The sequence below is a fragment of the Notothenia coriiceps genome, unplaced genomic scaffold, assembly GCF_000735185.1.
Source record: "Notothenia coriiceps isolate Sejong01 unplaced genomic scaffold, NC01 NC01_scaffold00022890, whole genome shotgun sequence".
NCBI lineage: Eukaryota > Metazoa > Chordata > Actinopteri > Perciformes > Nototheniidae > Notothenia > Notothenia coriiceps.
Window position 1 is genome coordinate 139,177 of NW_011355591.1, and position 16,025 is coordinate 155,201.

Below are 16,025 nucleotides of genomic sequence, written 5' to 3' on the forward strand. Positions count from 1 at the left end.
ATGACAATCCCAGACCTTTGTGAGGGTGAGGTGTAGCACGAATAGGAGTGAAGACTGAATTATCTAGGTTCTTGTATTCTGTGTCTACGAAAAGCTAAAGCTCATTTGATTTACTGATCTTTGTGTTGTGGGACGATGAATAGAAAATAACTTTCAGTGGTGCTGAGCAAGTAGAATATGTCTTAGTTTGTCTGTATCCAATGTGACAAGATAATATGCTGAGTCAAGTCCTAACAGTCCTTAACTCCTCCTGCACTAAGATATCGACCAGCTGAAGAGAATCATGGAGGTGGTGGGGACCCCGACCCCCGACCTGTTAAAAAAGATCTGCTCTGAACATGTGAGAGAGAGAACAAGAATGGAGTGATTGTTTCCACACACACCGTAATGTTGCTTCTTTTGACACAGTCAACTGTTATTATTGATATCCAGTCATTCCAGAGACAGGGCTGTTGAGTGAGTGGTCAATACGTGTGAGTGTTGGAATGATTGATCACTACCAAATCCTCTACATTGTCACATGACATGAGTTGAATGTTGATTTCCATTTGCAGGCACAGAAGTACATCCAGTCTCTGCCCTTCATGCCCCAGCAGGACCTGGAAAAGATATTTAGAGGGGCCAATCCATTAGGTGGGTGATGCACAGCAGATTGGATTACCAATTTAAATTTGATTGAATGGCTTCCAGAGGATGCAGAAGATCAAGTTTCTCTCCCAAAGTGCCAATGAGTAATTCAGTTTCAACTTGTTTTCAACCTCCTACCACATCCCCCCCCTCCCCTCTCTGTTAGCTGTGGATCTCCTGAAGCGTATGCTGGTTCTGGACTGTGATGGGAGGATCTCGGCCAGTGAGGCTCTGTCCCACCCTTACTTCTCACAGTACCACGATCCCGACGACGAGCCAGATGCCCCCCCGTACGACCAAACGCTGGAGAGTAAAGACCGAACTCTGGAAGAATGGAAAGGTAAAGCTTTCACATGAAAAACAAAGATTTAAACAGTGGATAGCACAATAACACACTTATATCCCCTTTCCCCCTTTGAGACAAAAACAGAAGATCTTTAAAAATTCGGGAACACCGACGAAACCACCAAAGATATGAAGAGATTTCAGTGATGACATTAAGAATGTGATTATTTCTCAGTCGGGGTTATATGCGTTGTGGAATGACCCAGAGCAGATGTGATGTTTATTTGATAGATGTTACACTAAGCTAATCAAGCACAATTATAATAGCACCAACTAGAAGGTTCCACCATAGAACTCTTGGAAATAACCTTGCGTTGTGAAAATGTAACTTTTATTCAAGTGAATTGGTTATTAATGAGCCTCAACCACATTTGAATCCAACCCACGGCAAGACGTGAAAATGTCACGTTGGTCCACAGGGAGACGTAAGGATGACACGATTTCACCCCCTCAAAACATCACAGTTACACGGGATTGTTAACATGGCCAACCAGTGGAGAAATACCCAGATGTTGACAAGCAAGCCTCTATCACAACCTTTGGTTCACTATAACACAACATTTTGTGGAGAATACGAAGATCTGTTCCGGTCTCGCCAGGGAAATGTTTATATACTACGAATGTTACTAAAGAGGTTTTAGATTGTCCATGTAAAGTTATCGCCATCTCTCGGAGTGAAAACAGTATTTCCGGTGTCTGCGTTTCCATAGTAACGTGGTTGCTAGGGAAGCAGCTTTCGCTTCATACACCATGAAATTAGTATTCTCTGTCGATTGATTTTACAATTAAAACACACGGTGTCCTTGTTAATTACAAAACATTAATTGGTTTGAATTGTGTACAATGCTTTTGTGTTTTTCCCTTTCGACGAGAGACAAATAGTTTTGGATAGAGTGAAGACATTACACTACCCATGATCCTCAGGAATCTTTGAAGCTCGGTGATTGGATGTGTTACCCGCAATGCATTTTGGGAGACGTAGTTGAAACGATAAGTAGAACAAAAAATGTGTTAAATTGAAAATAATACTTTATTCGCAATTTGGGGTGAAGTGTCTTGCCCAGGGACACAACGACATGCTGACTGCAGTGGGGTTTGAACCTGTGCTGCCCTGATCCAAACACCAATGCACTTTTTAAAAAATCTTTTATTATCAAAAAATAGACATTTAACAACTCATCACAATTTACATAAAGTATTTATAGCATACAACTCATTTAAATCATAATAGTTTCATAATTTGTATGAAATAAAATAAATTAATAAATAAACCAGATAACCAAACCAAACTCAAACAAATGAACAAAACAAATTAAACCAATCAATACAAAACATAACCTGCTTCTTTTTCTTTTTTTTTCCCTTTTTCCTTTCCACTTAAAAATAAATAGATATCGTCCCTTGCTTTATTTTTCAAAATTGAAGCACAGAGCTCCCTCCTCAGCCATCTCAACTAATGAGCTGCCATTTATAAAGTCCTCACAAAATATGTCCTTTTTTATGTGTATGAAAACAAGGTTTACATCCCTTTTTGTTGTCCTTTTCATTATATGCCACACGTCAGCCTTTTTACCCTCAAAATGGGCAATGTTCCTCCTTATCTTTACCGCGCGCCTGGCATGGCTCAGAACATAGTTTAATAGATTCACATTGCATTCATCCTTCTTCTCAGTCACACCAAACATATGTTCTGAGCCATGCCAGGCGCGCGGTAAAGATAAGGAGGAACATTGCNGCTCTACGCACGCGCCTGGAACCCAGAGACTCGTCCCCTTTCCTGTCTTACCTTAAACCCACAGCAGTCGCATCCGTCACCATACTTTTTGGATACGTCCGATTACTGACTAGGCTCGCTCAAACCACATGTTCCTCTTCTCCTCCCCTGGTTCTTGTCCTGGACTTCCTTGGACATCAATTAACTGTTCCCCAGGCTGAGCTGGGAGAGGTTTTCAATTGGGACATCCGCCACGCCAGTTAATTAACTTAAACAGTGACAGGTTACTGGAACGAAGGGAAAGTACAGTACCACATGGAACGCACTGCTCGCTTGGAAATTAGTGGACAGACATCGACTGCCCGTCGTTCAAGCCGTCGTAATATTTTTTACATTATCCGAAAGCAAATATTAACATGTCCGTTTGGTTTTCGTCTTCTCGCCCCGGAGTTCTCTGCCGTTCTCCTGTTGCTCTACATTGTGATTTGACCTGTTATCGGCAAAAAAAACAGTACTCCGATTGCTATCGAGTGGACGGAAGTGGTAGTAAGGTAGTTAACGGTAGACGAGGTGTTCACTGCGACATAGGCACCGGCACCGACACACTGGAAAAGAGGTCGGTCGGTTCTCCTCTCCGACCTAAAACCGACACGGGCCGTCACCACGGTGTCAAGGGGTTCCCGGGGTGGCTACCCCGAGATACCGCATAACTCTGGGGCCTGCGGTTCTAGTTTCGATATAATTATCGTTGACCACGATACAATCCGCGATGGCCGGGTAAGGGGTCTCTGTTTGTAGTTCCCTTGTCCAAAATAGGAGAAGAATCCTGGGCGCCGGTGTGTTCCTGCTTTTGCCAGCAAACGCCAATGACAAAATCAAAGTAATATCTGGCAAGCCGGGTGTGCTCCTGTTGGCTATACTGTCATTTTGACTCCTTTGGCTATTGCCCAGGGTTCCACCTATCTTGCCGTATGCGTGCGGAGACCCCCCAGGTTGCCGAGGCACACACGCGGGATAGCTAGTAAAAAACTATTACTACTGCGTTACGGGGCGGAGAGGGTGGACGACGAAGTGGGTGGGCAGTTTCATTGGCGTTGTGACTAAGTCTATAAATAGAAAGAGAGCTATCCTGTATTTTGCGCTCACTTCAGATTAAGACTGTCCTTGCCTCTGTGCGTCGAGACGATGTGGACGTCGGAGGAGGGCGGCACTAAGTCGCGTCACACTTGCCTCGTTTGGTGTGTGGAAGTTCAGTCTAGTAGCGGGAATCATAAAATATAAGAGAGTTTATGGGATTGGATCAATAATTATACAATAAAATAAGACAGCCCAGTGAGTGGATTGACCCTAGTTGACGACGAATCTCGTCGTGACTGCGACAGGCTTCTCTCCCTCCTTTTTCTCTCCAGGTACATAAATAATAATGTATATATCTAAGCAATAAGTAACAAAATTTCGAGTTATTATTGTTTCTTCTGGAAACTGACCCGTGAAAAATATTAAACAGGCCTTCTAATTTATAAATTATGGGCAACTGACCGCTTTTTGAGACGGCCAAGGAGCCGGGGGTGGCGCCCCCTATTGTCTTCCCTTGGTACTTTGGTACGAAGAAGCACGAAAACACCTCCTTCAATGCGCGTGCTTCCGAGGACGTATACATGACGTCGAAGAGGTCGCCAACGCCCGATTTGCCCGACAGAGCACACCTGTCTGGGATAGCCACCGGAACGCACACCGCCTCAAAAAACCAAACCCAATAGATTACGCAAATCAGGCACTCACGCAGAGCAACGCCCCCGGAACCAAGCGACACGGCAACAGGTCCCGACACCACCAGACTCCCGGTCCGTCCGACAACAACCTAATTCAGGATATGTACACCGCCCAAGACCTTACCAACACATACCACGGCCACGCACACACTCCGTAGCGTCGCATACGAATACAAAACCGCCACTACCCCCGCGGTAGTGGGACTACCGAGTAACATCTGTTGAGCTACATGGTGAGGTGTAACTTCCAATTTTACGGTTTATACCGCCCACGTTGCGACTCAAACATATTGGGAAGGTCCAGCGGTGATGCGTGGTTGCAAGCGAAGTACGACTTACACTCAAAACACAGGTAGACTAGTACCTATCCAGGACATTTTACACGCGCACTAGATATTTAGTGTGTTGTTGTTCATTCGGGTCTATTTTGGACTAACACACGACTACCGACCTCGCAATTGTACTCCCTCATGCGTACGCGTCAGTCGTGAAGTTCTTTGTGGTCCAGCGTGAGGGAGTCACACCACTCCCCGGGAGGGAACTCGATTTTGTGACTAGCTCTGGTAGTGTAATCGAAGGTTACTGAGACTTGTAGTGCTCATACCACTCACCTATTACATACATGGGCGAGAAAATATCGTTATTGTACGACGACACTCTAAATTCTGGGTTGTTGTGAAAATTCATAAAGCGCTCCAAGAGAGAATGTAAGTTTATCGTTCGCATCAGCAGACATCTCTCAGTGGATGTCTGCTCACCACCTCAAGCTCAACCTTGACAAGACTGAATTGCTTTTCCTTCCGGGAAAATATTGTCCCACTCTTGACCTAACAATCGACATTGGCACCTCTGTTGTTTCCCCGACTCAGACTGCAAGGAATCTGGGTGTGACCCTAGATAACAAACTGTCCTTCACTGCAAACATCGCTGCTACAACCCGCTGCTGCAGATACACTCTTTACAACATCAGGAGGATACGTCCCCAGCTGACCCAGAAAGCGACGCAGGTTCTGGTCCAGGCTTTCGTCATCTCACGCCTAGACTACTGCAACTCCCTCCTGGCTGGTCTACCTGCATGTGCCATCCGACCTCTGCGGCTCATCCAGAATGCAGCGGCTCGTCTGGTCTTCAACCTTCCAAAATTCTCCCACACCACGCCGCTCCTCTACTCCCTTCACTGGCTTCCTGTAACTGCTAGAATCCACTTCAAGACAATGGTACTTGCGTACCATGCTGCGAATTGATCTGGCCCTTCCTACATCCAGGACACGGTTAAACCGTACACCCCAGCACGTGCACTCCGCTCTGCATCAGCCAAACAGCTCGCTGCACCCTCACTGCGAGGGGGACCCAAGTTCCCATCAGAAAAAACACGTGGGTTTGCTATCCTGGCTCCAAAATGGTGGAACCTGATTTCCCCCGAATACAGCATTTTGCAAAGGTGATATTAATGAAAAAATATATAACTAAATGTTAAAAATAACTATTTATAATTTGAATAATTGCTTCACTTATCATTATTGCTCTGATTTATCTCCAGCACACTTTTAATTAGTCCTCAATTGAGAATAATTGTGTTGCTCCATGTGTTTCTAAACCTCAGTTAGCTAGTTTGTAAACTCAGTAATCCGAATTAGAGCCTCTGGTGACCATCTGCTGTCTGCTGCTCCGCGCACTACTTTGTTACTGCATGCACCTCAGCCCGCCCCCTTTGTGTGTGTGTGTGCGTGTCTCTCTCTCTGTGTGTGTGCGTGTGTGTGTTATTGTGTGCGTGCGTCTCTCTGTGATTCTCTCTCTCCCCCTCCCTCTCTCTCTCTCTCCTGTGTGTGTGGGGGTATTGCCTACCGGGCGGAGTAATTCGCGCTGGTGTCTATTGCGTGTGTGTGAGTGCGTGCTACGGCTGCTGCTTGTCACTCATTGTGCCGTGAACACGGGTAGCGACAAGGACCAAAATTCCGTCCGGTAGCAGTTGTTGTCCCTGGGAAAAAGGCTGGTATCTACACCCCCCCCTTACCTCAGTATAGAGACACCTCGCTTGTTCAAAGTGCGTCTGCTCTGCAAGGGAGAATATCTGAGACACATTACAATGCTGCAAATAAGGGACCTCATCTGGGGATTGCTATTCATTGGCTGTGCAGGTAAGAAGTATTTATTATTCATATTAAAGGTTTATTCTAAGGCGGTGATTGTGATGAATGCATGCAGGCCGAGCGGTGTTGACTCCGGATCAGCAGCATCCTCCGGTCCCACTCTCGGCATCCTCAGGCTGGAGCTGGTGCTCTGTGAAATGCACCATTGTACTAAAAGTTTTCCAAGAAGTGAGGATGTTAAATACATTCAGGGTTGGCATTAATGCTGTTTCCAGTGTATTCTATTCCGAGTTTGATCCGCTTGCCTCGGTGCATTTTAAACATCTCCGCGCAGCACAGAGCCAGCACTGATCCAAATGTGCTTTCTATCTGGAGTTATTTGGCACCATTTCTGGAAAGAAATCACCACAAGTGCATCGTTTTTCACGCGAGTTGAGTTTTTGTGCGGGAGGTTTTATGAATTGTACAGGATATATATCGTATACTATCCATGGATGCTTGTAAGCCAGTTTTCCGCTCCAAATCTCCATTAACCTCAACTAAAAGCCATATAGGTCTCATTGAAAAGTCCATCTCACTTGTGCTGGCTCTGCCGTGACGCACCGAGGATGCACGGTGTCGATCCTCAGAGCCGGGATGCTTTGTTTGAGTGCACTAAAAAACAGCTTTATATCAACATAGAATCAGTATTTTCTCATAAGCACGCATTTAAACTCTATATTGGTCACATGGATTAGACGCTTCCATTCTGTGGCCATCATCGGATTTGGCACGAACACAGTATTCTGCGCAGATGTGTCAATGTGGGATTTTAGAGTTTAACTCCGGGCTGATAGTGTAGGTTAACAGCGTTTGACCTTTTTTATGTGACATAACCTTTGTTTCTGTTTTTCTGTATGACCAAATTGGATAGAGTGAGTTTGCAGCTTAGCGCAGTGCGTTTTAGGCGCTAAATGTTGACTTATGCAACCCTCAGGATGATTTAATGCTAGTTTTTTTCTTTTCTTAATGTGGTTGGTTCGGAGGAAATTCGTCATCCATTGAGGACGAGTGAATAGTCATTCAATGTATACAATAGAATCCAATCCTGGAGCTCCCATGGTTATATGGAGCCCCTTCACACCCCCACCTCTCCCGCTTCTTCTCCCATCCTCCTCCCTGCATCTGCCCTCTCTCCTGCCCTCTCTCTATAGACTGGGACTGTGTGCTTCAAGTGGATTTTCAGGACCCCCAGGGGTCCTTGGAGAGGGGAAGAATAGTTTGATATAATAATAATTTCATTTAGAGGACCATTTCCCAATTTGAAGGGTGATTATTCTAACTTCATGTTTAGATTTCACCATTCTTCCATATTTGTTGCAGTTTTCTTCATGCATTTCCTATTTTTGCCTTCATTTTGACTGAAAAAAAAGCCATGACTTGGAGTCAAATAGTGAGGCTTATGTAAAATGAAACTTTAAAAAAAATGTAGCATATCCACTTATGCTTGTTAGATGATAGATGGATTCTTCATTTATTCATAATAAGGCAGTGTAAAGTGCAAAGTAAGGCTTTTCAGACTTTTTATGGATAGACTTCCTTTTTTATAGAAAAACATGCTGGATCAAGATACCAGAACATGTTAAAGGTTGTTTTTAAACTTGTGCCCTCTGGTGGAAGAACATTGACATATATTTGTGAAAATCTAAAACTGGCCCATATAGTGGGGCGGGAATGAGTCCTGAAACCCGAAAATAGGTTCGCATTTTAGCACTTCCTCGTCTCGAATTTGACAGTTTTTGGTTGGTACCCTGAAATAAAGTATTTTGTTAACATAAGCTATAGAGATTTTTGTCCTACGACATTAAATACGTCAGTAAATACCCCTCTATAAAAACAGTGGTTGCTAACAAGTGTCTAAATGAGACGACTAAACGTCATCACGCACAACGTCAGCCACCTTTAGCTTAGCGGTGGTGACGTGAAGTCATGTGACCGTGCTGTAGTTCCTTTATAGCCCAACATTAGCCGCCTTTAGCTTAGCGGTGGTGACGTGAAGTCATGTGACCGTGCTGTAGTTCCTTTATAGCCCAACATTAGCCGCCTTTAGCTTAGCCGTGGTGACGTGAAGTCATGTGACCGTGCAATAGTTCCTTTATAGCCTAACGTTCTGGAAATTGCATTTACGCTTCATCTACTGAACAAAACAAAAAAAGTAATTAATTGAACACTGGCTTTATTTAGTTTTGCAGCACAGTTTTTTCAAATGAACAGCGTCTTTCCGCCTTTCACGCCCTAACAATATGTCAACCTGTCAGGGTTAGTTGTGTCGAGGGCGGTGTGTTCGGGTTGTGAGCATTTTTCTCTCTGTGATTCATGATCCTGCCGAAATATTCTGACGCCTCCGCAATTCATTGCCCCTCACATGGGAGGGAGAGTGAAAGGAACCAGGAGGGAGATAATTAGACAAATGTGCCTCAGCTCTGCTCTTTTGCAATAGAGGAAGGAATTCAAAGAAACTGATCACATTATTTGATAGGCCCCGGTTATATTAAAAGCCTAATGACAGCATCACACGATTTGAAGGCTGAACAATTTAATTACACTTATTGATTTCCAGTACCTGTTCCAGTTCAGTGATAATTACATTTCGAGTCTCGTCACAAACATTAGGAAGGGGAGCTTCACCACCTTTCAAATTAAACAGAATATGATCTTAGAAGCGGGCAGTGGCCTTTCTTGTCTTGCTCTATCTGCAGCCAGATGGATTGTGTATCACCGGTTCTGACCTTGTGCTATTTGAGTGATCCCTCCTTATCCATGGTCAACATTTAGCAACCTGTAAGAGTATAAGGTGATGGAGGCTAATGAGAGAGAGACAACACTATCCGTCATGCTGTTTCTAGAGAGATATGAGAGCGGCTTCTTTGAGGAAATGTGTGGTTTTGCCTTGAATAAGAAGCAACTGCTAATGCCTCAGTGTGATGTTGCCTTTTTGTAAGATGTCGGGATAAAGGATGTCATATTTTCTTTGTGATAACTTTCCCGACGTTTTTAAATTCTTTCTTATAGTACCATTAAGGGTTTTGACGACTGACAGACTTTTAAAGTTGTCTATCTTCTTTAGTGATTTTCAAATGCCAAATAAGTTAAAAGTTTTATGACATTCAGAAAGCTTGTTCTCGAGAGAAATGAGAGCGCCTTCTTTTGGGGAAATGTGGAGTTTTCAGTTGAATGGTTTGCAAAGAAGTGATACTCGCGACTACTAATGCCTTACAATGATTGTGACCACATGATGTTATAGTTTTGGCCAGTTTTTTTTGTAGATGTCTGGACCAAGGATGTCTGTGATAACTTCCCAGAATAATACAATCAGTCCTAATGGGTCTATTAAGTGCTGTGTAGACTTTAAAGTCATCCACCTATTGTGTTTTTTAAATGCACCTGCCATTTCATTTATACTGTTATACAAAACTCAAGACACTGATTTCGAGAGCACTCCTAGATAGGGATGTAATGATACCAAAAACTCACGGTACGATAATATCGCGATTAAAAAGTCCACGGTACGATATTTATCGCGATATTGAAAAAAAAAAAAAAGTGAATTTTCTTTTTACTTGAATTTTCTTTCTTTATTCAATAATAAATCTGATTTGTACAGCATTTTAGTAGGATAGTAGTATTTTAAAGTGTCAACAATATAATAACCAGACCCTGCAATAGAATAAATCAAGTTTCGCTTTAGTTTAAGTCACTCACTAACTCACTCCCTCAGCATCATCAAGGTTATCTTTTAGGAATATGAACACGTCCACATTTCCAGGTGGAAGCTGGGATGTTTGGGCGTTTACAATATCCCCTGCTGTGGAAGAAACTCTCTTGCTTGGTACTGATGTTGCTGGGACAGAGAGATATGCTTTGGCCATGGGTTACAGCAGTGGGTCAAACTGTGCATTGTCTCTCCACCGCTTCACAAACAATACAGTTGTTGCCAAGAAGGTGAGGCTTATTGACAGGGCGAGATATAAATATACTGTTGGTACTTGTCAATGTCTCTAGGTATGTACATGTAGCCCTGTAAATACCATGTCTATATACCTACTTGCTGCCATGTTGGACAGGTCTNTGCAGTGTGTGAGGCAGTGTGTGAGGCAGTGCAGTGTTTGAGGCAGTGTGTGCTGCAGTGTGTGAGGCAGTGTGTGAGGCAGTGCAGTGTGCGAGGCAGGTCAGTGTGTGAGGCAGTGTGTGAGGTGTGTGAGGCAGTGCAGTGTGAGGCAGTGTGGGAGGTGTGTGAGGCAGTGTGGGAGGTGTGTGAGGCAGTGTGTGAGGCAGTGCAGTGTGTGAGGTGTGTGTCACAGATTGAGGAGGTATTGGCTGCTGTCCGGGCTCACGCCTGGCAGAGACTTCCGGACTGGCAGCAGGTGATCACACTACACATGGATGCACATAGGGTGTAGTTTACCCATGCATGTAAGCAATATTGGTCAACATGAGATGATACATTAATATTTACTTTGAGTTTCATACGGTTGAAGAAACAGGAGGCACGCACCATTCAGTGGGCTCTTCCACTCTTCTAACTGGGAACTGAATATTGCAGGTTTTTTGGTGAAAAATAAATTGAAATGTAGTACTGCCACAACCATGGATAAATTAAATACAAAGAGCCTCACCTATTACAAATTAAATATATCTGATTGCTGTGCAGCAAGGCAGGATGGATATGAGAAAGCGTGTGGCGAACAGTTTTTTTCACAGTTAAAATAAACACAGTATTGTTGAAATATGGAAAATACCAGATTTATTTCAAACATAATAATGTGGGGGTGGTCTCTCGACTCGTACAACCTCAAGGAGTTCCTGAAATGAACCACTGCGCCACACGCCACAGACAATGTTAAATATTTACAATTGAAATATGCTATAGAACAGGCTGGTCATGCAGATTAAAAAGTAAACTAGTGCAGTACGAATCAAGTATGCATCCTCTTTTTTATGTCACCTCTTACTCCACTTGGAATGTCCACTTTGTTCCTTTCTGTGTTCCACTTCTTTCTTCTTGCTCCATTTCTGCAGTGCTGCACATTATTTCACACGTCTCACCCATGTTTCCTTCCTGTTTGTGTGCTCTGCTCATGTTGGCTGTATTATAACTGCTGTGAGTGTTGAGGAGCTGCCAGGACTGAAGAGATATTGGAGGCACAAAGGCAGCGGCATCAGAGGCAGCAGGGCTCAGCGTGCGATATGTGGAATTGCATTAATATTTCAAAAGAAGAACATGAAATAATACTCCACACTTTTACAATATCTGACATCTGCGCCTCTCTTGTTCAACCACATCCTCTTTCACCATCTCGTTCTCTATCAGTCTTGCTCTTTCCCCCAGTCATATACAGACATCATCATCAGCTGGTATCAGGTTTGATGCATTCTGGAAATGTTAAAACAGTTTGGCCTTATCCAAAATAAAAAAATGCATCTACCCACACAGCCAAAGCTCACAATAACACTGTATTTCTATTTTTTTGCATTTAAAAGAAAAAGTGTGAAAAATAAATGATGTTCCTTGCTGGGACTTAGATTAGCTTGGATAATTAGAGGAAACATTTAAAAACAACTAGCCTATAGCGTAACGAAATCAGAGGAAGTAAACACCGAGAACATGTCCAGCATATTACCCGCGATAAAACCACAAAGATAATGTTTTACACAGACAAACAAGATAGTAAGTAAGCTAAACTTGGTGGTGGGTGTATTTGCTTACCTTTGCTCAGCTAGGGTAGCTGTTTACAGTCTTCATGTCTTTTGGTTGTAGCATCATGTTTACTGTACATGAGTATCTTCTTAATTATAATGGTACTTTTTTCTAAATGTATTTCTCTCTGTTTACTCTCTCCAGTTCGGCGTATGACGTGGTCCTGCGGCAGAAGGTTGCAGTGAAGAAACTATCAAGGCCTTTCCAGTCTCTGATCCACAGCCGCCGCTCGTACCGGGAACTCAGGCTGCTCAAGCACATGAAACACGAGAATGTTAGTGCCGCGCATAAAAATTCCCGGAGGCAGATAGACGGCTCTCTGCATGTCTGTCTGATATCGATCTGCTATGTTTGTCTCTGTCTCTGCAGGTAATCGGGCTGCTGGATGTCTTCACACCTGCTGCAACGTTAGAGGACTTCAATGAACTGTAAATCTCTCAGCCATTCATGTTTACTACATGCAATACAGCTGTTCCACAAACACAATGATTCTGCTGGTAAAAGGGGGAGTAGATGTTGGAGGAGGCCATCCTTGGGGATTATAGGCTTGAGGTGTTTTACGGTTGCCATGGCAGCAGCACTGCTCCCTCTCACTCATACACTCTCCCCTTTTCCAGCTACCTGGTGACTAACCTGATGGGTGCAGACCTCAACAACATCGTGAAATTTCAGAGGCTGTCAGACGAACACGTGCAGTTCTTGATTTACCAGCTTCTGCGCGGCCTCAAGGTAATTTACAGCTCACAGACCATACACCTGCTATATGCCATACGCATATACATAATATAAGAAGTTAGTATTCAGATGGTACACCAGAGATTCCCAACCATTTCAGTCTGATGGACCCCCACAGCCCCCTCATTGACTCCACCCGTCACGTCCCAAATGTGTTCATTTGAATTGATTTTAAAGAACATTTTAATTCCTCTATTAATTATATAAAAGAGTATCATGGTTACAATATATTTTCATAAAGTTGAACTGTCACTCTTTAGGATGCTATCGTAATTTTTCTTTCATACTTTCAATTAGCATAGACAGATTTTTGTCATTTAAACCAGTAACCTTTAGCTAACTATTTTTGAATAGTTTATTTATTACTTCTGGCTGTCGAAGTCAAGCATATATCGTTACTTTTAGCTAAATATTTTAGCCCATTATCCGACATATTTGAACTATTTATTAATTTATTTCTGCTAACTGTAGAACTCTGTACTCTTGTTTAGGTTTTTTTTCAATTATAATTCAAAGTGGTATAAGATGCTTAAAGTGAATTAAAGTAGTATTTGGAAACAACAGTCTACGTTGCTAAGTCCTCTCTATGTTTATATTGAGTTCGTCCTTCTGTTATTCTTTGTTGATTTCATCCAAAGCTCGCATTCTCACACTGAATGGGCTGTTCGGCCTTCACGGTTTCCATGGAACAGACAAAAGCAGTTTCCCTTTGGACAAGGGCTAATATGGTGACCCTCCCTAGTGACCGCTTTCTCCCTTTATGTCTTCTCTCTCCTCCCCCATCCTCCTGCCCACCCCCCGCCTCTCCAACAGTACATCCATTCAGCGGGGTTGATCCACAGAGTAAGTCCCTTCTCTTTGCTTCTCATTTTTTACTTTAAGTTTGATAGACCACACCCACATTATTATATGACATTTGCTTGGTTTCAAATGATAGTTAACCCCCTTAAAAAAAAATGCTTTTCCACTGTAATAGCCCTCAACAAACTTCATAGACGATTTGTTATGTTTAACCAATGCTGTTTTTTAAAACACTGCTATAATGTTGTTTATTGTTCTCCAAGTCTATTATATGGCTAGGAATCAAGGTCCTCTTATATCTTCTCTGCTTTACTATCTCTCCAGGACTTAAAGCCGAGTAATGTGGCAGTAAATGAGGACTGTGAGCTGAGGGTAAGACTGAGAGTTAACCTACTGATCCTTCACTGCAACATTCTGACTCTATTAAAGGCTGTCTTCCTGTCCTATAGATCCTGGACTTTGGATTGGCCAGACAGACAGACGATGAGATGACAGGGTATGTGGCGACTCGCTGGTATCGAGCGCCGGAGATCATGCTCAACTGGATGCACTACAATCAGAATGGTATGAAAAATAAACATTTAGGACTCTTTTTAAATACTTAAATTCAGAACTGATTGAATATATGCTTAATTATTAAGCCTCTGGTGTTTCTGTTACAGTTGATATTTGGTCAGTGGGATGCATAATGGGTGAGCTACTGAAGGGAAAAGTCCTATTTCCTGGCACTGACTGTATCCTTATCAGCGTGGCAAGAGTCTTCTGCAATATGCAGGTTCCCCCCCTCTTAGGCCACGTCCACACGGAGACGACACGGGTTGTATCCGCTACAGTTCTCTATCGTATAGACCAGTGATTCTCAAATGGGGGTACGCAGACCCCTATGGGTACGTTGGGGTACTGCAGGGGGTACGTGAGATGAAATAAATAAATAAATAAATAAAAATACCATGCATGATTACAAAAATAATCTTAGTACAATAAGTTAAATAGAAAACACAATTTTATATAAAATATTCCTAGAACCACCTCATATAAACATGTCAAATGTGTGTATTGTATAGTTTTGCATAATATATTATTTTGTTCATTGGTTTGTTAAACTTCAATTGAAAAACTCCTTGGAAAAATCTGTTTACATTTTCTTTTCGTTATGTTATTATTTTTCATGCATAAAATGAAAATATCCTTAGTTTGTTGTAATGCATGCATGAAGGAGTAAATAAATCACACACTGAGGGAACATCACTATATTGGAATTATTTGTATAGGGTTTTTTGATCAAAAATGTTCGGGGTCGGTCAGGGGGTACTTGGCTGAGAAAATGTTTCAAAGGGGGTACATTACTGAAAAAAGTTTGAGAAGCACTGGTATAGACCAGGGGTTTCCAACACCTCGGCAGCTTTTCAGTAGCTCGCCGCGGACTGTGTAGAAAAATCCGACGACAATAAATGCACCTGAATCAGTGTTGCTGCGGCTCAGACACACATGGATTTATGCTTTAAAAAATACTCGCGTTAGCACCATGTCAGGTTTTTTGTGGATTTAATCAAGTCTTGGATTGCAGAGTACAATTGTCCTCTTGCTATTTTCAGAGGATAAATACGTGTGTCAAGTTTGTGAAAGCAGGAGGAAAACTTCTGCGATCACTGTTTCCTCTCTGTTCCTCCAAACCCTGCCCCCTCCCTGAAAATAATGAGTGACAGGCTGATAGTAACCTCATAGAAACTTTATTATTCACTTAAACATATGTTGATCTCTGATTGAAATATGATGAAGCTAACTCAATCTCATACATTCATGGGATTTATGTAACAGTAAGTAAGACAGAGAATAAGTGTGCACTGTGTTCAGACTCAAGTCATGTGTGTGATGCCACATTCAGGACATTCAGTGTCCTTTTCTGAACAGAAGACCGTTGCTANNCCCTTAGCTATTTTAATTACCTCTCAAACTACCTAAACTAGTTATAAATATGTTTATTTTTACTGTCGGGTCACTCATTACTGGATCAGCTGCTGCTTGAGACAGACACTGACGCTGTCCGAAGAGAGGGAGGAAAAAGAGAGGCTCCATGTATTTTATTATTACATTATATAGATTCGTTATTCATTTGTTTTAAAGCTCAATAAATAACAAAGAAGACCTTTGACTGGCACTTTTATAATTTTGTCCGGAAGATTAAAACTTTAGCACACGTTGAC

At 42.6% G+C, this 16,025-nt stretch overlaps 1 protein-coding gene across 1 annotated transcript; it reads left to right on the top strand.

Moving 5' to 3' along the window:
* Positions 1–283: 283 nt before the first annotated feature.
* Positions 284–14,665, top strand: LOC104954161 (mitogen-activated protein kinase 11-like; the record flags this gene model as incomplete). Its single annotated transcript, XM_010781231.1, has 11 exons — positions 284–340; positions 555–633; positions 794–967; positions 4,336–4,561; positions 12,430–12,559; positions 12,655–12,713; positions 12,903–13,014; positions 13,834–13,863; positions 14,146–14,193; positions 14,271–14,385; positions 14,484–14,665. Coding segments are annotated over exons 1-11 (1,212 nt in total), but the record flags the coding sequence as incomplete, so codon positions are not given.
* Between the last annotated feature and the right edge of the window lie 1,360 nt (positions 14,666–16,025).